The sequence below is a fragment of the Globicephala melas genome, chromosome 21, assembly GCF_963455315.2.
Source record: "Globicephala melas chromosome 21, mGloMel1.2, whole genome shotgun sequence".
NCBI lineage: Eukaryota > Metazoa > Chordata > Mammalia > Artiodactyla > Delphinidae > Globicephala > Globicephala melas.
Window position 1 is genome coordinate 31393268 of NC_083334.1, and position 21963 is coordinate 31415230.

Here is a 21963-nt window from a genome sequence, read left to right on the forward strand (position 1 = left end):
CTACTCAAGAAAAAAAACCCAAAAAACAAAAGATGTCAGTGGCTATCAAATAAAGTTCAGCTTTGCCTGACATGTAAGGCTGTTTATAATTTGGTTCCGATCTGTTTTCTCAGTTTTATCTCACTGACTCCAGTGAACTGGATTGTTAATCGTGCTCATACTTCTGCCATCTCTCTACACTTTTAGTCATGCTGACTCCTCTGCTCTAAAGAAACCGGTCATCAGTTTCCATGTGTCCTGATGCTAACTCCAGGTTGGAAGTCATTGTTTCCCTACTTTCAATTCCCAAAGCATCATGCTGGAGTGGCTTTTAAGCTCTGACTTTATTTTTTCATATTTTGTGTTATATTTATTTCAATAAATGTATTATTTTGCTCTCCCTGCTCTTCTCAAGACTTTAAAAGCTTTGAGATTGGATGATGAGTCGCACACATTTCAATATGAAGTAAATCTTCTGGCACAGAGCCTGGTACATAATAGATACTTAGTAACTATGAGTGAGTGAGTGAATGAATGAATGAATGAAAATGATCTCTTCCATATCACCCTATTTTCCCATTCCAATAATATGACAGGAACATGAGCCATTTAAGCAGTTTAATTATCTAACCCAAAACATGGGCTCTGGACATCAGAGCAAGTCTAGATGCAACAGGTGACGTGTCAAAACACATTAAAAATAATAATGCAAAAAGGACCAGGTATAAGCTAAGCTGAGCATTTTCTTCTGGTACCTCTTCCCCTACCATTCAATTGTTCTATAATTATCATACCTGCTTAAAGGTCCTATTTTCTGCTGATCCTCAACTAGATAAAATACATACAGCTTTCAGAGATTGAAAATATTCCTATAAGGAATGAACTAAGGCTTTTGTTTTAACTTATTAAATGGAATAAAAATACTTGACATAGTAATTTCTTATCAAGTATTCAGCACTGGGAAATGTTCAATCATCCGTTTGAGACCCATAATTCTGAGCGCACCAGAAAACCTGGAGCTGGTTAACAGGAGTGAGACCACTCAGATTCTAGGCATCCTTTCAGGACCTTCCATCAATGATACGTTGTTCTGCATCCCGTAGGAGATACAAAGAATAAGAAGGTATGGACCCTGCCTTCCAGAAACTTTGACAAGACCACGACTGGGTTAAAAGTATCAGGACAGATAACACCAAATGCCCAGCCCTGGGATTCGCGCTTCAGCAGAAGGTTCTGACGGTATCTGGGTACGCAGTTGAGAGTCAATCATGGGCAGGTCCTGCCTGTACATGGAAGGCGCAGCTGTCAAGGGCTCTGGAGGACCAACTGTCCACCAAATTCTGTTGAATTCACATCCAATTTGTTCCTCATTTTTTCCCTTTACTGATATTCCTGCTGCTACTTTCTTTGGCTCAAGTTGGCATAATTTCTCACTGGATTAAATTAGTAGCCTCCCAATGAATCTCCCTGCCTCCCATCCAGTTCCCTTCTAATCCAGGCTCCACACTGCTGTCTGTAGACGTCTCTTTCAAAAATACAAATATCAAGACGTAACTTTCCTGCCAAAAATCTTTAAGTTACTCCCCATAACCTTCAGGGTTCGGTTGGAAGTATTCAACCGGCGCCATGATCTGACTGTTTCTCGAGGTGCTTCTCCCATTTTCCCCCAAAGTGGCCTTAAGCTCCAGCCATCCCACACAGTTCCCCCAGGGGGCGCTGCTGTCCCTCCAGCTCGCAGGCCTTTGCGTGGGGTCCGTCCTCAGCCGGCAGTGCGGTCCCACTCAGCTGCCTGACCTGCACATCTTCCAGTGTCCTTCAAGGTTCACCTGACGCCTCTGATCGCACCATCTGGGAGTTCCACCTCCATTCCCACGCCCACTGTCACCTTCACAGGGCTCTTTTACTTGCCCATTTAAACAAGGCTCAATCAGTGGCCAGAATCCTCTGTTCTGAAATGAAGACTTCAATAGGGATTTGTTAGGTCCATTTTCCTGTGAATAAGCTGCCCAAACATGCCTGGATGCACCTCATGCATCTCCTTCTAACTCCCCTGCTCTTTTCCAGAAACCAGCATGCTCCTCCCGAGCTTGGTTTCCTCCCCAAGACTGTCAAGAAATTTCGGTTCTCCCCCCAGGCCCCCCCCCCAAAAAAAAACTATTAAAGAGACCTTGGTCAGTAGGACTTTCATACTAAAGGAACTCCAGAGCTTTTTCTTAGTCCTGAAAACCATGAATGAATGATGGACCTCCGGCCAGAAAGGGCTGCTACCCGAAAAACCTGCTTGTGATTTGAGAAATGTAGCCCTGAACAAAGGAAGCAGGTAAAGGGTGCGTCCCCAGGAATGACAGAAGCAGGACCTGCTCTTGGAGAGAGGAAAGAGCCGGTGACCCGGAATGGAAATGAACTAAGCCCTAAAGTAGAGAAAAGGTGGAACATTTGGATTCACAAATAAAATGAGATGCAAACACCTGGGTGCACTTAGAATAAATCACAACTTCTTCCCATGACCTATTTGGATCTATGCAGTGTGACCTCATCTAGGTCACAATCTCACTTTTTACCCCTCTCCTCTCATTAGCTTCAGGCCCTCTGCCCACCACAGGGCCTTTGCACCTGCCAGCACCTCTGCTTGAAGGGGCAGGTGCTTCGTGTCAGGAGCCTTCAGGTCACAGTTCAAAATGTCAGCTTCTCTGAGTGGTTGTCACTAACTTTCCCATTTAAAGGAACACACCTCCCATTAGCACTTGTCACAGGCTAAATGTATTTTGCTTGTTTATTTCCTGCTTCTTCTCAATAGGAACCTTCTCTTCTCATTCACTGTAGAATCTCCAGCACTTTGTGCTTGGTACCAGATAGGAGCTCAATGTTAGTGGAATGAAGTGGAAAATAAATGAAAAAAATCAAAGAAGGCATCAAAGAGGAAATCAATCAACACATAACAAGCTTTGTTTCTAAAATCTTGACCTCGAGTCACCTGATCAGAATTTCTGTTTCTATCATCTCACAGGGAGATTAGGAGCCCACGAGCAAACTGTTAACTCCAATTAATTTGCTCCCCAAAACTCTGGAATCCCCAAGCGTATTGGAGTGGCCATGTCCTAAGGGAAAATGGTTGTCGGATGAAGGAAGGATTGTTGAAAACTCAAATGGAGATTCTCAAGCAACCTTCAGCTGGGAAAGTGTGCCCTGTCTTTGCTGATTCCCGCTGTCACATCCATCAATTCTTGGGCAGAGGATCTCAGAGAAATTATTTTCTGTTGACCTGGTCCTCATGAGAATAGGCAGAAACCTCGATCAGATTTTTAAAATGAAATCCTTGACTTGTGTTTATTGCATATATTAATGCCTCCTGTGGATGAGATGTTTTCCACTCCAAAGTCTACAAAGGGTATGACAGCACAGTATTTGTCACATAGGTCGGGTGTCCACCTGCATTCTGATTGTGGTGGTTTAAAAATGTCCACGTGTTCTCTGGTAGTCCCCTCTTCAAAGGTGGAGTTGAATTCCCAACCACCCCTCGAATAGGGACTGGCATTGACTTCTAACCAACAGAAGGTGATGGAAGCGAGGCCATGTGACCTTGGAGCACCCTAGAAAAGATGGCTTTCACCCGAGGCTCTGTAGGAAGCCAGGGCCACAGCACGAGCACCTTCAAAACTCCTGGGAGAGGCCCACGAGGAGAAAAACAGAGGCCTCCTGCCAACATATGAGTGGCTCACATTTTCTTTCTTCTTTTATTTGGCTCTTGAAATTGACATGCCACTCTCCCCACTCCCTCCTTGGATACTGTTATGTGAGTTTTGACAAACAAACACATACAGCCAGGAAGCCATATCAGGGTCCAGACAAGTTCCACAACCCCCAGATGCCCTCTTACGGCCCCACTGCAGTCAACCTCTTCCCCTCACCGCCAATGACCGGCAACCACGACTCTGTTTTCCAGAATGGAATGAGCCACCTTTAGAAGTAGAACTGCAGCTCAGGCTGACATCTCAGGTGCAAAGTGATAAGAAACCTCAAGCCAGAATCACCTAGCCAAGCCACTCCCCAATTCCTCCCTGGAAACTTTGAGAGATAATAAATGTTTACCATGTTTTAAGCCACTAAATTTTGAGGTGATTGTCGCACAGCAATAGTTGCACCTGTTGCCTTTGGAAACTGTTCATTTTTTAACCTAGACTGCCTTTCCTTTCCTGGTCTTGGAGAAGCCCCAGTGCCCAAGTCCCCTGCACAGGTACCTTAGTGACCTGAAGGTGGAGGAGGGTCACTGAATGATATGACCGAGCTGTCTACCGCCTGCCACGTGGGCAAAGGCCAAACTAATATTAAGAGGAACCCATGATCATCTGAAAGTCCACAGCAGAAATAATTCAAAAAGTAAATCTCTCTCACTCCAGTGTTCTGCCTGTTTTGAGGAAAGTCTTCTCATTCTCACTCACATACCACTTTTATGATTTGAAGTCCTAGGTAAGCTTCCTGTAACCCCTGGAAATGATTCCCCATTCCCTCCAATAAAGGCAGAAGCTGCATTACAGAGGGAGTCATCAATTCTAGCAGCCTCTCTAGAAATAGCTTTCTCTTCACAGAATTTTGCTTCTCAATCCCAGGCCCCTGGGAAAAGTGAATATGATTTCTTTGCCTTTTCTAGATTCTCTCTAACTGAGATGGAGTCACGAAGGTGGAGAAAACTCTTTTATTAAAATATAGGATGTACCCTGTAAATCATTCATTCCCAGAAAGCTGAGAGTTGAACTGTGCCCATTCTATACTTGAATTCAAAGAGAGTTTAATACTAAAATATACATAAGTTCCCAAACTTAACTGTTTTGAAACAAAAGAGTTAATCATCAGAGTTCTAGCTAGTCAACGAGGAGTCACTGGAAATGGACGCACCTCCGATCCAGAGCCATAACTTAGAAGGGGACAGTTACCCCACTTCTCTGGGCCCCAGAACCCTGCTCTGCAAAAACAAGGGGCATAATTCATGATGTTCGATGTCCTTTCCAGCACTGTCTGCATCTGATGCTCAGAAACATCATGAAATTTTCAAATGAATTCTTTTGCTCTGTTTTCGTTTCCTCCGAAACAACGAAATAACTCTGCATTTTCTCATCCTAACACTTTTAAAAGAATAAATAATAAATGTCTGCAAAATGAATATTCTATTTTCACTGAGCTCTAAATTCATAATTTATACTCTCCCTGTTTCTACATAAGAAATTGCCTTATATCTGTGTTTTATGCTAGCAAGAAGAAATTGAACTACAAAGAAAACCTCTAAAGCACTTTCTGTCCATTGGAATTTATAATTCTATAATTCAATAACTTCCTTTGCTTTCTACATTGGACTCCATGTTCAGAAAGAGGTGGCCGTTTTTCTTATTAAGCTAAAAGTTGGAAGTAGAGACAGATGTCATCTACTTTCTGGAACAAATATCACTAAACTTGAGTCAGTAACCAGGTTATTCATATTAATAACTATTTAGGCCAATCTCATTTAAAATCCCTTGTTAATCTACAAGAATAATTTCCTTTTTAAAAATTTGATTTGCCACTTGAAACAAAGGAAGGCCAGAAAGCTAATACGGTTCTGTAGAGTTTCCAATGACTAAATAGTGTGGATACCAAAAAAATACAAAAGGTACAAGGTTTTTTTGTGCTATTAAATTATATACAAATAATAGGTAGAAAGTTATGTGTAGGTCACAGGAATCAAGGTCAATGTATAAAAATTAATTGTATTTTCTATATGTCAGTAAGAAACACATAAAAATGAAATTTCAAAAAATATAATTTAGGGCTTCCCTGGTGGCGCAGTGGTTGAGAGTCTGCCTGCCGATGCAGGGGACACGGGTTCGTGCCCCGGTCCGGGAAGATCCCACATGCCGCGGAGCGGCTGGGCCTGTGAGCCATGGCCACTGAGCCTGTGTGTGCGGAGCCTGTGTTCCGCAAGGGGAGAGGCCACAACAGTGAGAGGCCCGCGTAACGCAAAAAAAAAAAAAATATATATATATATATATAAAATTATAAAATATATATAAAAATATAAAATATATATATATAAAATTTATAATAGTGTTAAAGAGCACAAAGTACTCAAGGATACATTCAACTCATAATGTGTAAAATCTTTACATGGAAAACTACGTGACAGTGCTGATAAAACTTAAAGAAAGAAGTAAATAGGGAGATATATGGTGTTCATGGATTGTAAGATTCAATATTGTGAGTCATTTAAATAAATCTCCCCAAATTGATCTATAGATTAAACGAAGTCCCATTCAGTATTCCACCAAACTTTCTACGTAGAGACTGAAAAACTGATTCTAACATTTATATAGAAATGTGAAGGATTTAGAACAGCCAAACAATCTTGAGAGAAAAGAACAAAGCTGGAGAACTTGCACTACCTGATATCAAAAGTTCTCTAATGCTATAAATAAGTACAGTGTGGTGCTGGCATAAAGATAGACAAATAAGTCAATGGAACACAATAGATTGTACAGAAATAGACTCACACACAATCAATAGATGTTCAAAAGAGGCGCCAAGAAAATCCAACGAGGAAAAAAATAATAATTTCAACAAATCTGCTGCAACAACTGGGTAAATATCTAAAATCAAAATGAATGTCAACCCCTTCCTCACACCATACACAAAAATTAATTTGAGATACATCATAATTCTAGATGTAAAAGCTAAAATTATGAAACTTGTAGAAGAAAATATACAAGATTACCTTTGATCATGAGTGTAGGCAAAGACTGTTTAGATGGGACACAAAAAGCAATGATTATGAAAGAAAATAAAGAGAAATTATACTTTGATAATTCAATAGTGTCTGCTTACCAGACATTACTTAAGAAAGTGAAGAGCCAAGTCATAGTGTAGGAGAAAATATTCACAGTGGGTACACCTGACAAAGGATTTGTATTTATAATATATGAAAACCTTCTACCTACTACTCAACAATGAAGTATGGTACTGACACAAAAACAGAAATATAGATCAACGGAACAGGATAGAAAGCCCAGAGATAAACCCAAGCACATATGGTCACCTTATCTTTGATAAAGGAGGCAAGAGTATACAATGGAGAAAAGACAGTCTCTTCAATAAGAGGTGCTGGGAAAACTGGACAGCTACATGTAAAAGAATGAAATTAGAACACTCCCTAACACCATACACAAAAATAAACTCAAAATGGATTAGAGACCTAAATGTAAGGCCAAACACTATAAAACTCTTAGAGGAAAACATAGGCAGAACACTCTATGACATAAATCACAGCAAGATCCTTTTTGATCCATCTCCTAGAGAAATGGAAATAAAAATAAACAAATGGGACCTAATGAAACGTAAAAGCTTTTGCACAGCAAAGGAAACCATCAACAAGACGAAAAGACAGCCCTCAGAATGGGGGAAAATATTTGCAAACGAAGCAACTGACAAAGGATAAATCTCCAAAATTTACAAGCACCTCATGCAGCTCAATATCAAAAAAACAAACAACCCAATCCAAAAATGGGCAGAAGACCTAAATAGACATTTCTCCAGAGAAGATATACAGACTGCCAACAAACACATGAAAGGATGCTCAACATCACTAATCATTAGACAAACGCAAATCAAAGCTACAATGAGGTATCACCTCACACCAGTCAGAATGGCCATCATCAAAAAATCTATAAACAATAGATGCTGGGGAGGGTGTGGAGAAAAAGGAACCCTCTTGCACTATTGGTGGGAATGTAAACTGAGACAGCCACTGTGGAGAACAGTATAGAGGTTCCTTAAAAAACTAAAAATAGAACTACCATATAACCCAGCAATCCCACTACTGGGCATGTACCCTGAGAAAACCATAATTCAAAAAGAGTCATGTACCACAATGTCCACTGCAGCTCTATTTACAATAGCCAGGATATGGAAACAACGTTAAGTGTCCATGAACAGATGATTGGATAAAGAAGATGTGGCACATATATACAATGGAATATTACTCAGCCATAAAAAGAAACTGAAAAAGAAATTGAGTTATTTGTAGTGAGGTGGATGGACCTAGAGTCTGTCATACAGAGTGAAGTAAGTCAGAAAGAGAAAAACAAATACCGTATGCTAACACATATATATGGAATCTAAAAAAAAAAAAGAAATCGTTCTGAAAAACCTAGGGGCAGGACAGGAATAAAGATGCTGACGTAGAGAATGGACTTGAGGATACCAGGAAGGGGAAGGGAAAGCTGGGACAAAGTGAGAGAGTGGCATGGATATATATACACTCCCTAATGTAAAATAGATAGCTAGTGGGAAGCAGCCACATAGCACAGGGAGATCAGCTCGGTGCTTTGTGACCACCTAGAGGGGTGGGATAGGGAGGGTGGGAGGGAGATGCAAGAGGGAGGAGATATGGGGATATATGTATACATATAGCTGATTCACTTTGTTATACAGCAGAAACTAACACACCATTGTAAAGCAATTATACTCCAATAAAGATGTTAAAAAAATTAAATAAATAAAGAGGCAGACAACCAGTTTTTTTAAATAGGCAAAAGACAGGAACAGACATTTCACAAAGGAAGATATACAAATGACCAACATTTTAAAGTGTTTGACATAATTAGTCTACATGGAAACACAAATTAAAGCCATAATGAAATACTCTCCTACACCCACTAGAATGACTAATATTTGAAAGACTGATAAAAACAAACGTTGGTGAGGATATGGGATTCATATGTGTTGCTTTAGGGTGTGCAAAATAATACAGCTACTTTGGAAAACATTTTGGTAGTTTCTTGTTCAGTTAAAAATACACCCAACTTATGACTATGACCCAGCAATTCTACTCTGAGGTATTTAACAAGAGAAGTAAAAACATCTGTCAACAACAACAACAAAAAGAATGTTCATGAAAGCCTTATTCAAAATAGCCCCAAAACTGTCAAGAGGAGAATGGCTAGACATATTGTGGGATTTCTGTCTAGAAGAAAACCACTCCGTGATAAAGAGCAAGGGGCTACTCTGCTTTTTATGCAACAAATGGATACGTTTCAAAAACAATATGAGGGCTTCCCTGGTGGCGCACTGGTTGAGAGTCTGCCTGCCGATGCAGGGGGTGCGGGTTCATGCCCCGGTCCGGGAGGATCCCACATGCCGCAGTGCGGCTGGGCCTGTGAGCCGTGGCCACTGGGCCTGCGCGTCCGGAGCCTGTGCTCCGCAACGGGAGAGGCCACAACAGTGAGAGGCCCGCATACCGCCAAAAAAAAAAAAAACAATATGAGAAGCTAGACACAGAAAAATACATACTTTCTGTGACAATTATATGAAATTTTAGAGCAGGCAAAACTAAATTTTGGTAAAAGAAATAAGAAAATTGGTTCCCTGGAATGGGAAGTTAGGATTGACTGGGATGGGGCCCGTGGGAATGACGTCATGATGGAAAAGTTATGGATCTTGGTAGGAGTGTGGGTTACACTCCGTGAACTATATAACACTTAATATCTCTGCTTTTCACAATATATAAAATATACATCGTCTTTTTAAATTAGAAGAAAAAATCATAAATAATGTCTTGTAAAAATTATTCAATCAGGATCCTTTTGGAAATGAAAAGTATTGCCATGTTAAAAAATGCAGAATTTTAGGTGACTTTTAAATTCTGCTTTCTCTGTTTATTCATTCATTCAGCAATTTTATTGAGTACCTACTCTGTGTCTGTCACTGTTCTAGGTGTTTTTGAACACATCAGTGGGCAAAGCAGACATAGATTCCTGCTTTCAAGTTGCTAACAGTCTATAGGGTGAGTAGGGAGAAATCAGGAAAACCATAATAAACCGGTAAATGATGTAGGGTTTTACTGAGAAGTGCTGGGACTTCCCTGGCGGTCCAGTGGTTAAGACTCCATGCCTCCACTGCAGGGGGCACAGGTTCGATCCCTGGTCAGGGAACTAAGATCCCACGTGCCTCACGGCCAAAAAAATAAAATAAAATAAAAAAATTAAAAACTGAGAAGTGCTAAGAAGGAGAGGAAGCCTGTGACACTGCCATCCTCCAGCTGCTTGACACCAGTTTTTTAAAAGTTATGGATATGCCTGTATTTACTGGTTAGCATTTTTGCCTTTATTAATTGATCGACCATGCACTAGAAGCATTCCAGAAATAGAAGACTGTGTGTGTGTGTGTGTGTGTGTGCGCGCGCGCATGCCCGTGTGTTTTAAAACATGCTAGGTTACCATCATTGCTTGATTCCCTAAACTTTTGCAATATTTAATGCCTGAATACATATACATCAAGATGTCACCTGGGGTGGGTGAAAAGGTCGGTTTCAAGGACGCTGTGTTCGATGCTAATCGTGTTTCATGTGCTACTGAGTCAGAACCACATTGAGTTATCAAGTCCAAGAGCAGCCTTTTTTGTCTTTGGGATAAAAGACAAACCACTCAAATGTTACAGAATCCAGACTCCCAAGTCATTAAGACATGGCTGTACCTAAAAGATGCAGCACCGATAATTCAAAACAGACAAGAAGAATGTGCTCTAGGAATAATTCTTCTACGAGTCATAATATCTGGCACAAAACATAAATAAAGCCCTATTTTTCTCCTTCAGTGCCTGCCATGAAGGAGTCGCGGAGCAGACTTGTTATCTGCCAGGAACAGCGAGACATGGGAGGCCTTCAGCTAAAAAATACTCCTCCTGTATTTTTAACAAGACAGAGACTGTGAACACAAGAAATTCCCCAGCAGACAGCAATAGTACCAACAATTCAAAAGCATTTGCAACATGATTATCCAACATACTGAAATATTAAGCTCCATGTTGTTTCTCTAGAGCTAGAAAACTTCCACAAAAATAGTGTTTTTCCTCTTTGCTCTCATTTGCTGTTTTTAATCATTATCTTGGAAAAATCAGTCTCTCATCAAGCTCCATAGATCTCCTAATGGACCTGCAGTCCTAAATCTATGCTGTATGATAGGCTTTTTCCGTGATAATCTGTTTATTCACCAGCGACAGCTTATCTTTTCCTCTCTTTTGCCTAAACATACATGATTCTGCTCACATGGGATACCTTCTCACCTGCTAAAAGACCACCCACCTTTCTAGTTCCAACTCCAGTCCTTTTCTTTGGGGAAGTCTTCCCCAACCAACATAATCAGAAGTGACCTGTCCCTCCTGTCAGGTCACACAGCAAGATCTTCTGTCCCATTTATTTGGTCTAGAATTATACCAGGTTATTTTCCCTTGGAGGCTCATAGCCTGGTAAGGGTAATAAGAATTGCAGGCTCTACATACCGAACCCAGCTCAAACCCAGGTTGCATTCTCAGAACTGACTTGTAAACTTTGTTATTACAGCTATTATGATGGACGATCTCCTGGCCAACTTCTAAAAGTATATCTAAACCATAAAATATCTGAGGTATAGTAGAGCACCCTTTGCAGAATTATTCTTCTGAGAAAATGCATTTCTACTTCTACACTGCCAACATCAGTTGATCAAAACGGTTTAGGTGATCAAAAAATGTTTAAATGGTTGTTGTTGATGAAATATTTTATTAGGTTCCACAGAATGGTATGTGGCTTCCTCAGGAATCCATAGGATTGATCCTCACCCTATGATTCCAAGTCTCCACTCAGCAACTTCTGTAAAATCTCACATGAACTTAAAATGCTCCATGGTTGCCATCAACCCAGAAAATAGGTTAACAGATGGGGGACGGGAGGAGCAGGTATTGATTCTATAGTGGTCCACAGCACTGCCTTACCTCAGCTTCCTAGATATGCCCACGAAAAGGCCTTGGGCTTAATTTAATCCATGAAATGGAGCCAATGTATTGCTTTGTTTTGGCTGAATTCATAAAAGCACAAAAGTTTAAAATTAAGATAACACCATTTGGCCTTTTTTGCATCTGCTCTTGTACTGCTCATGTACAAAAGCATTCATTCCAGAAGGTGTTTAAAGATAAAGCAGAAGGAAAAACTCTGGTTCATGAGTGGGTGGTTTTGATCTGAACATAGTATTGACTACTATGTAGTCAATAAAAATATGGCAATCACAAATACTTTGAAAGAAAGGAGATGGAAAAAATTAGTTTTCTGCTCATTTCCTTTTTCTTCTATTCCTTTTGGAGGATCCTAGAATTGTCCTTAGTAAGCAAAGCAATAGGAAGAATCATCCCAGTTTATGAAAACACTTTCTCTGAAAGCCCAGTTCTGTGGCAGAAATAAGAAGAGTTTCTCTTACCTCTTAATTCCCCCGTATCCAGAGTTGTCCCAAGCTGTTCTAACAAAGCAACTCTTGCTGCATTCTTTTTGTGTTTCTTGCCATCATAATGCTGCTGGGCCATCAGAGGATTGTTAAACCAGGCTGCACAGAGCCCACAGTATCTGTCTGAATCTCTTCTTTGATAGGGAGATGAGACCACTGGAGCAGTGTCCACTCTCGGAGGTTTAAGTGAGCTCAGAGGCGCTGCTGGCGAGAAGAACAACCAGAGAGAACCACAAGCCACATTAGTCCCTTCCTGAGTGCACGTGTCCTCAACAGCTGAAGATGAAAGGGTCTCCCGTTCATTCTAGAGCTCAAAAATCCAAGAATTTACTGAGATCAGGAAAAATGATCTTTGCCAGCCTTTGTTTTTGAAGTTGGGCTACAATTAAAAATTCCTAACTTATTGCGTCAAAGTTTGCAATTTGTTATGGTTCCATCTGATAGGTCAGGAAACCATCCTTTAGGAGGAAAGAAAGGTTTTTAAAAATAAAATCTCGGGGCTTCCCTGGTGGCGCAGTGGTTGAGAGTCCGCCTGCCGATGCAGGGTACACGGGTTCGTGTCCCGGTCGGGGAAGATCCCACATGCCGCGGAGAGGCTGGGCCCGTGAGCCATGGCCGCTGAGCCTGCGCGTCCGGAGCCTGTGCTCCGCAACGGGAGAGGCCACAACAGTGAGAGGCCCGCATACCACAAAAAAAAAAAAAAAAAAAAAAAAGATCTCGGAGGTAAGGGAGTGATTTATTAATCAAAGCCAAAACTTGAAGCAAACATTGTACAATCACGACTTGAAAGATTCTGAATGAATGAATTAAACATTTGTGTGCTATAGATGGAAATAACTAGTAAGTAAAGGATTTGTCAAAGTGATAGAAGCTGATCTGTCAGTTGCATGGATGGTACCAACTGATGAAATCGTGCTAATTTTATTGTCAGTCATTTCTGTTTATTGTGAGAGGTTATTTTCAATCCATACCTGCTAAAATTGACATTGAAAATACAATATTTTTTTAAAAGACCAAAAGACAAACACTATAGAGCAGACGTTGCTATCTACATGAAAAAGACATACCATCACTATTTTGAGATTGCACAGCCTCAGCTATTAACATATTTCATTGTGAGCTTACAGTTATTTTGGGTCCAGGAAAAAAAAGAGAATCTAACTTGGAAGAGTTTACTAACAGAAAACAAAAATAACTTTTTTATGCATTACAACACACAAGTTGCTTTCATCTTTTCAATAACTATGAGTTGGATTATTATCCTGTTTCTCAGATGATGGACTTCAGAGATGCCAAAGTTTTACTGAAGGTAAGGTAACTAGTTATGGTAAAGGCAGGACTCCAAGCAAATCCTTAATTTCCAAAACCAATATTCCTTTCAATACCCCTAAGAACTCTTTTCATACTTCTTAATAAGCCAAGGGATTTTTTTCTAGACCTCAGTTATCTTTGTATTTTATATGGGACATAATTTAATTTTAGAAAAAATTCTGCTCCAAATCTTTTGGAGAAGAAAACAAATTTAAACTCTCACATGGCCCATTAGTCATCATGCAATATAGCAATGCCTTCTGTTTTGTCTTTGCCTCTGTGATGTGGAGTGCAGCTGGCAAGACTATGAAAATTAGGGTTATTCCAAGGAAAAGCTGAGATCTGGGACCTCAATAACAAATTAATGAACCATCTGATCAACTCACTAAGCTTTCAAATCACTTTTATGTGGATTTTATTTTTAGATTGAATAACTGATATACCCACAGCCAACACAATACTCCATGGTGAAAAGCTGAAAGCCTTCCCACTAAAATCTGGAGCAAGACAAGTATGCCCACTCTCACTGCTTCTATTTAATATAGCATTGGAAGTCCTAGACACAGCAATTAGACAAGAAAAAGAAACAGAAGGTATCCAAATTGTAAGGGAAGAGGTAAAACTGTCACTATTTGCAGATGACATGATACTCTATATAGAGAACCCTAAAGTTTCCACCCCAAAACTATTAGAACTAATAAATGAATTCAGCAAGGTTGCAGGATACAAAATTAATATACAGAAATCTGTTGCATTTCTGTACACCAATAATGAAATATCAAAAAGAAAAGTAAAAAAAAATAAATAAAATCACATCAAAAAAATACTTGGGAATAAACTTAACCAAGGAAGTGAAAGACCAATATGCTGAAAACTATAAGACATTAATGAAGGAAGTCAAAGATGATTTAAAGAAATGGAAAGATATCCCATGCTTTTGGCTTAGAAGAATCAATATTATTAAAATGGCCATATTGCTGAAAACAATCTACATATTTAATGCAATCTCTATCAAAATACCCAGGACATTTTTCACTGAACTTGAGCAAATAATCATAAAATTTATATGGAAGCACAAAAGACCCCAATTTGCCAAAGCAATTCTGAGAAAAAAGAACAAAGCTAGAGGTATAACCCTCCCAGACTTCGGACTACACTACAAAGCTACAGTAATCAAAACTGCATGGTATTAGCACAAAAACAGACAAGAAGATCAGTGGAACAGAACAGAGAGACCAGAAGTAAACCCAAACATTTATACGGTCAAGTAATCTATGATGGAGAAGGCAAGAATATACAATGGAGAAAACAGTCTCTTCAGCACGTAGTGTTGGGAAAGCTGAACAGCTACATGTAAAACAATGAAAATTAGAATATTCACTCACACCATATGTAAAAATGCACTCAAAATGGTTTAAAGACCTAAATGTAAGACATGAAACCGAACAACTCCTAGAAGAGAACACAGGTGAAACACTCTTTGACATAAGTTGTAGCAATATTTTCTTGGATCAGTCTCCCAAAGCAGAAGAAATAAAAGCAAAAATAAACAAAGGGTACCTAATTAAAAGTTTTGCACTGCAAAGGAAACCATCAACAAAATGAAAAGACAACCTATGGGATGGGAGAAAATATTTGCAAATGATGCAACCAATAAGGAGTGATTATCTGAAATATACAAACAGCTGATACAACTCAATATCCAAAAAAAAAAAAAGTCCAATCAAAAAACGGGGAGAAGACTTAAATAGATATTTTTCCAGAGAAGACATACAGATGGCCAACAGGCACGTGAAAAGATGCTCAACGTCACTGATTATTAGAGAAATGCAAATCAAAACCAGAATGAGGTATCACCTCACACCTGTCAGAATGGCCGTCATCAACAAATGTTGGAGAAAAGGGAAGCTCGTACACTGTTGGTGGAATGTAAATTTGTGTAGCCACTACGGAAAACATATGGAGTTCCTTAAAAAACTAAAAATAGAGCTACTATATATCCAGCAATTCCAGTCTGGTGTATATCCAGAAAAAACAAAAATCACTACATCAAATAGATACATGCACCCCTGTGTTGTTCACAGCAGCATTATTTACAATAGTCAAGACATGAACACAACTCTCTCTCTCTCTCTCTATATATATATATATATACACACACACACACACACACATATAAATACACACCCGTGTATATTTTATATATATATATATATATATATATATATATATATATAAAATGGAATATTACTCAGCCACAGAAAGAATGAAATATTGTCATTGGCAGCAACATGGAGAGACCTATTATACTTAGTGAAGTAAGTCAGACAGAGAACGACAAATACTACATATCACTTATATGTGGAATCTAAAAATAATACAGATGAATGTTTATACAAAACAGAAACTGACTCACAGACATAGAAAACAAACCTGTCATTACCAAAAAGGGGTGGAAGGACAAATTAAGTGTATGGGATCAACAGATACAAATTACTACACATAAAATAGATAAGCAACAGTAATAGATAAGTTACTGTACAGCACAGGGAATTATACCGAATATGTTGTAATAACCTAAAATGGAATATAATCTTCAAAAATACTGAATCGTTACGTTGTACAGCCAAAACTGACACAATATTGTAAATCAACCGTGCCTCAATAAAAAATAAATAACCGATATACAAATAAATAGTTGCTAAATGACATTTTAATTCAGGAAATGAATTGTCACAATATCTAGAAAGCCTTTTCCTACCTACCCAGAGATTTCATCAGATAGGGAAGTTTTTAGCTACTTTGGATGAAACCAAATGGTATTATTTCTATAGGGACTTAGAGAAACAAGAAGTCTCTTAAAAACCTCATTGCCAAATTCAATAATACATCGCCATGTGATGATAAAACTCAAACTGGGGCTGTACCATCCTGGCAGCCACCCAGAATCATTCTGCTATGACTTAGAAATGCTAATAAAAGCTACAAATATGCAGTTGACCTGTAACGTGAAAGGACTTCTATTTACTTTTCTGAAGGAAATTGAATCTTTCTTCCAAAGTTTCCTGCATCCTTACCAATTTCTGAGGATTTATAGCCATCTATTGTTTTTGATAGAAATGGAAAACATGTCAAACATTTGCAGTCTGAATAAATGTTGACTCTTGAAGCATAATTCACTTTTCTCTAAACTGGGCCCTAAAAAACATTTCAGAGTTGATTTCATCAATTGATACCTTATACATCATATTCTGGCAGGAGCAATACACTATAGAATATTCATCAGATAAGAATCTTATCCTGCACATAAGAAAGTAGTTTGATGCTGCATTTGCATGGTAGCTTTTCCTCTTTAATAATCCTACTATCCTGGTGCAGCACCAAAGTTTAATGTTTCCTATGCTTCTGTTTCCAACTGTCTTCACCAACTAAAACCCAGTTTATATTTCCTATAAAGGCAAACAAAGGTAGTAGTATAAAGGGAATGGAAATAGCTTTGAATCAAAATTGAAAATCAAGGTTGGGTTGGACTCTACCACCCCAGAACTGTGCGACCTTCGGCAAATCTCTGATGCTGCTGGTTTCCACAAGGTTATCTTTATACATTTCAGAGAGTACAAATTATGCATCTCATTCTGGAAACTTTACTTTCAAACAGGAAACCATTACTCTGATTCATTGAATATAGCATCCAAATACTCACTTCGGCTTTTGACAGGGTACCAACGATCCCAGTGTGCCTGGGACCAAGAGGGTTCCCAGGACATGAGATTTTCAGTGTCAAAACAGGGAAAGTTGTGGGCAAACTGGGATGAGTTGGTCACCCTAACCTCTGGGATCAGACCTGATTTAACATCCCACTGGAGAAAAGAATTAGGAAAAAGTTTGGAAGTAACTGTTCAGGAGACCAGAGCAGGTTCTCTTTCAACCAAGCAGACAGGATCCACTGATAGATCTCAAAGGTTTACTTGTTAGGTCACCAAGTGGGTGTCCTTTGCCAGAGAAGGGGGTACCACAACCTCCAGGAAATGGTGTTCTCACTTGCCTGTCTGCCTTCCAGTCCACAGTCACAGGGCGCCCTTCAACTCTCACACCTCCACAAGTGAGACTTTCAATAACACCTTCTATCTCCTACACTTTCTCTCTCTCTCTCTCTCTCCCCTTTCTTCTTTGTTCCTCCTTTTCTCTCCCCCTCTTTCATACATTCTTACAAAGGATCTGGGGGCTTTCAAAATAATCCCATAAATGGACTCAGTTTAAAATGAGTGGTTCTCTACTAATTCAAAAAGATACATGTATCCCAATGTTCATAGCAGCATTATTTACAGTTGGCAAGATATGGAAGCAACTTAAGTGCCCATCAACAGATGAACAGATAAAGAAGTTGTGGTATACATACATATATACATGTATATATGTGTGTGTGTGTGCGTATATATTATATATATATACGCACACACACACACAGTGGAATACTACTCAGCCATCAAAAAAGAACAGAATTTTGTCATTTGCAGCAACATGGATAGACTTGGAGGGCATTATACTAAGTGAAATAAGTCAGACAGAGAAAGACAAATACCGTATGATATCATTTATATGTGGAGTCTAAAAAATAAAACAAACTAGTGAATATAACAAAAAAGAAGCAGACTCACAGATATAGAGAGCAAACTAGTGGTTCCCAGTGGGGAGGGGGGAGGTGCAATATGGGGGGGAGGGTGTGGGAGTTACAAACTATTGGATGTAAGAAAGGCTCAAGCATGTATTATACAACACGGGGAAAACAGCCAATATTTTGTAATAACTAAATGGAAACTAACCTCTAAAAATAATAAAAGTCCATAATACATTAAAAAAAAAAGCATGTGTTTTTCTCACCTAAGGGTTCTTATCTACATTACTAATTCTTCCAAGTTTTGTGATATCATGCAGTTTATTCTATTTCATTTGTTCCATGTATTTTTTAAAATTTGAGTTGCCCTCAAATTCAGTTTGACCAATGGGGCAGCTTGAAGCTCAGGGAGATAAATCAACCAGCGTAGGGCCCCTAATTAATAAACAGCAAAGGAAATAGCAAAGACCAGACCTTCTGACTTGAGGCCCAGCACCATATTTCAATGTCAGCCAGTTCCCAGTGATGCCAAGGGAGCAACAGGCCAAATAAACAAGCAAATTAACCACAGAGTCAGGACACACTTCCTGGGTTTCAGCATCTGTTCTCAGTAGGGATTCTTTGGAAATATGTATGTTCTCTAAAATAATTTTTCTGATTTCCAGTCCCTATGATCCACTGCCTTTCTTTTTTTTCTTCCTATCCTAAATCATATCAAAGACAGGAGGGGGCTTCCCTGGTGGTGCAGTGGTTGAGAGTCCGCCTGCCGATGCAGGGGACGCGGGTTCGTGCCCTGGTCCGGGAAGATCCCACATGCCGCGGAGCGGCTGGGCCCGTGAGCCATGGCCGCTGAGCCTGCGCGTCCGGAGCCTGTGCTCCACAACGGGAGAGGCCACAACGGTGAGAGGCCCGTGTACCGCAAAATAAATAAATAAAGAAAGAAAGACAGGAGGAATTTTTCGGCAAGTATCACTGTTTTTTTGCAAATGCAGTTGACACTTCAATGTGACTGGACCATTTAGTGCCCGGCTGAGGAGTGGCTGTCACTACACATCGACAGCTCAGCCTCCAAACAGTCAAGCCTCTTCTGCAGGTAGATGCCTCAACTCCACGCAAACTGTGCAAAGTTAGAGCTCAAAATGTAGACTTCCTCTGTACTTCTCACAGAGGAGAGTGCCTCTTGTGTAGATGATAAACGCTCAATGAACATGTGATGAATAAATGAAGAAAAGAACTAGTACATTTCAGCTAATATCAACTCAGGGGATTTTCATGTTTTAATACATGGCTTGTGATAGCTAAATTTAAAATCTTTGATGGTTTCATTAAACTTACTTCATAGGATTAAAAACAAGTTAGATGAAGTGGGGATGAATTAAATAAACTGTGGGTCGCTATAGTCTGAGATTTAGTGACCTGGAGAAACATTCAGGATATAATATAAATTAAAAGATGGAGGTTACATGTGGGATGTAAACCAAATTACTTATTAAATTATACACATAGACATATAAAACTATATATAAAGTCTAGAAGGCTATAAATAAAAATCTTAGCACTGGTTATTTTTAAGTTGTGGATGATGAGTGATGTGGTTTATACTCATACAACCCTTGATGCAGGGGAAAAACATTTCTATTTTTCATCTTACATACAGGTCACATTTCATGCGAACTTCTTTTAGTGCAAAGTCTAGAAAACACTGCTTAAGGGACTTTTGGTGCCACAACGAGGTCTCAGATTAAATCTCACAAGATTTTCTTTGCACTGATTTATTTATTAATTTATTTTTGATGGGGGTGGGATAGGTTGAGAGAAAGCGAACTCAGTCAGAATATCATATAAAAGCTCCAGCTTCTCCTATTTCTCCAAAAGATATGGGGCAACTCCTTTCCCACCACAGCCGACCCTGAAGTGGCTCTGATGATTTAGATAAAAGGAAGTATCTCTCTTCCTTCTCATCTGATATGTTTGGAAGTGAATACTGCTACCTGAAGCTGCAAGATAGAAAAATCCAGGTGCTATTTCTTCGATGACAGGAAGGAAATTAAAGAACACTATCAAATATCCCAAGTTCCAAAGTATGTACCATTAAACACTTCCTGAGAATAAACAAAGATGAGGGTGACTTACCAGAACCATCGTTCCAATTCAATTTTGTATCAACAGTCTAAGTATAATCAGCCTATTAGTGAGAATTGCTTCCTCACCCACACTGCATTCATAGATCATCAGTCTTCATTAATATCCTATTCATAGATTATTGATTTTCATTAATGTAGAATAATTCCCTCTGGTTCAGTCACTGATTAGGTTCTAAATATCTTAAGGACGCCTGTTTTCTGCAGAATCTTAATCTTTGAGAATAAGCCATTAAATAGAACTTCGGAGGAGATAAAAGTCCTTTTATAACTTTCTCATGTTGTTTGACAAAAGAATTCTAAGGCTGTGGTACTCCACATTCTTTTACGCATTGGAAACAGGAGGACAGAATGTAAGTTTCAGGAGGATAGAATCTTTATCTATTTCGTCCGCTGACGTATCCCAGGTGCCCAGAACCAGTGCGTGTTAAATCAAGCCTTGTGGAATAAGGGGACTCGTTTTTTCCCCATCAAGCTATCTGTGTAAGAGAAGGAATCATGGTTTTACCTTAGGACATTCTGCTAAGATGATGTGATAGCATCCTCTCTGTCCAGACTGATCTTAAAAAGCCCTGCTGCGTTGTGGGTACAATACACTCATGGCATTCGGTTTTCAAACACTATTCAGTTAAGGTGTTTTATTCCCTCTGAGTTCAGTCTCAAAATCTACGGTTATCGCCTCTGTTCTCAAACTCTGTGCAGAGGTGCCCTGGATGGTGCAGTGAACACACAGGAGAGCCCATACGATCTTTTAAAATCCTGAGAAAGCATCGTGAATCCATCAGACCCTGTAGGAACCACTATCTCCAGGTAATTCACAGTTTCAGCATGAGATGCTACAGTCCTTTCAGTGAGCTCATATTCCCTTGAAGCTGGACTTCCAGAGGCTGCTGTGTACCTCCAATCCATCCAACCAATCAATGAGGAACAGGAAATGAGGTTGACAAAGTCCAGTCTAATTCAAAGATTTGAGAAGTTACCCAGTGCCCAACAGGCAAACGCATCCATTAGTCAGCGTGGTTATTTAAGGATAAAGTACAAAATTAAGACTTCTTTCAATGCACGTGCATTATTTTTGCACACGGCTGCTAAGTCATTAGGACACAAATACTCATTAAGTTGTTTGGACACAAAGAGTTATGACATCCTACTGTATACTTTGCTTATTGCTTGAGCAAGTATTAATGACCTGCTAACTGGGCACTGCTCGAAGTGCCTCTCCTCACAAATCTCAGCTGAGAGGCAGAAAGTCAGCTTCTGGGGGAGAGACTCGACTCACTGCCACCCCCATGCCTGCCCCCAGCAGGTGTCATCCTTAGAGTGGTGAGCAGGACAGCATCACCCAGACCACAGCCAGTATTGCTAGAGGACGAGGGAGGGCCGATGAGCTGAACCCTGGGAACGGATACTAACTCCTGCTCTTTTCATTCTGCCATCGTTCTCCGGCATCACCTGATCCATACGCCATGCTAAGGGATGGGAATGATTTACTTATCCAGTGGCATCAGCTATTCAATCAGGGAGCCAGCTTCCTGGATCGTTTCTTATAGCCTATGAATATTTACAGAGGATTCAAAGATGAGAAAAGTGATCAGTGCCAGAAACACAGCGGAGATAAAGTGCAAGCTAAGTCTGGAGGAAGATA

At 39.6% G+C, this 21963-nt stretch overlaps 1 protein-coding gene across 5 annotated transcripts in view; it reads right to left on the bottom strand.

Moving 5' to 3' along the window:
• The window catches only part of ZMAT4 (zinc finger matrin-type 4), a 343860-nt gene that overhangs the window by 101197 nt on the left and 220700 nt on the right, over window positions 1–21963 (bottom strand). For 3 of the 5 annotated variants that reach the window (XM_030834018.2, XM_060291503.1, XM_060291501.1), the window contains exon 5: window positions 12228–12455. The exons of 1 other annotated variant lie outside the window; for it this stretch is intronic. In XM_030834018.2, the coding sequence (XP_030689878.1) occupies window positions 12228–12455 (228 nt within the window). The remainder of the gene's footprint in view (window positions 1–12227; window positions 12456–21963) is intronic. One more of the 5 variants, XM_060291502.1, reaches the window with a different exon arrangement.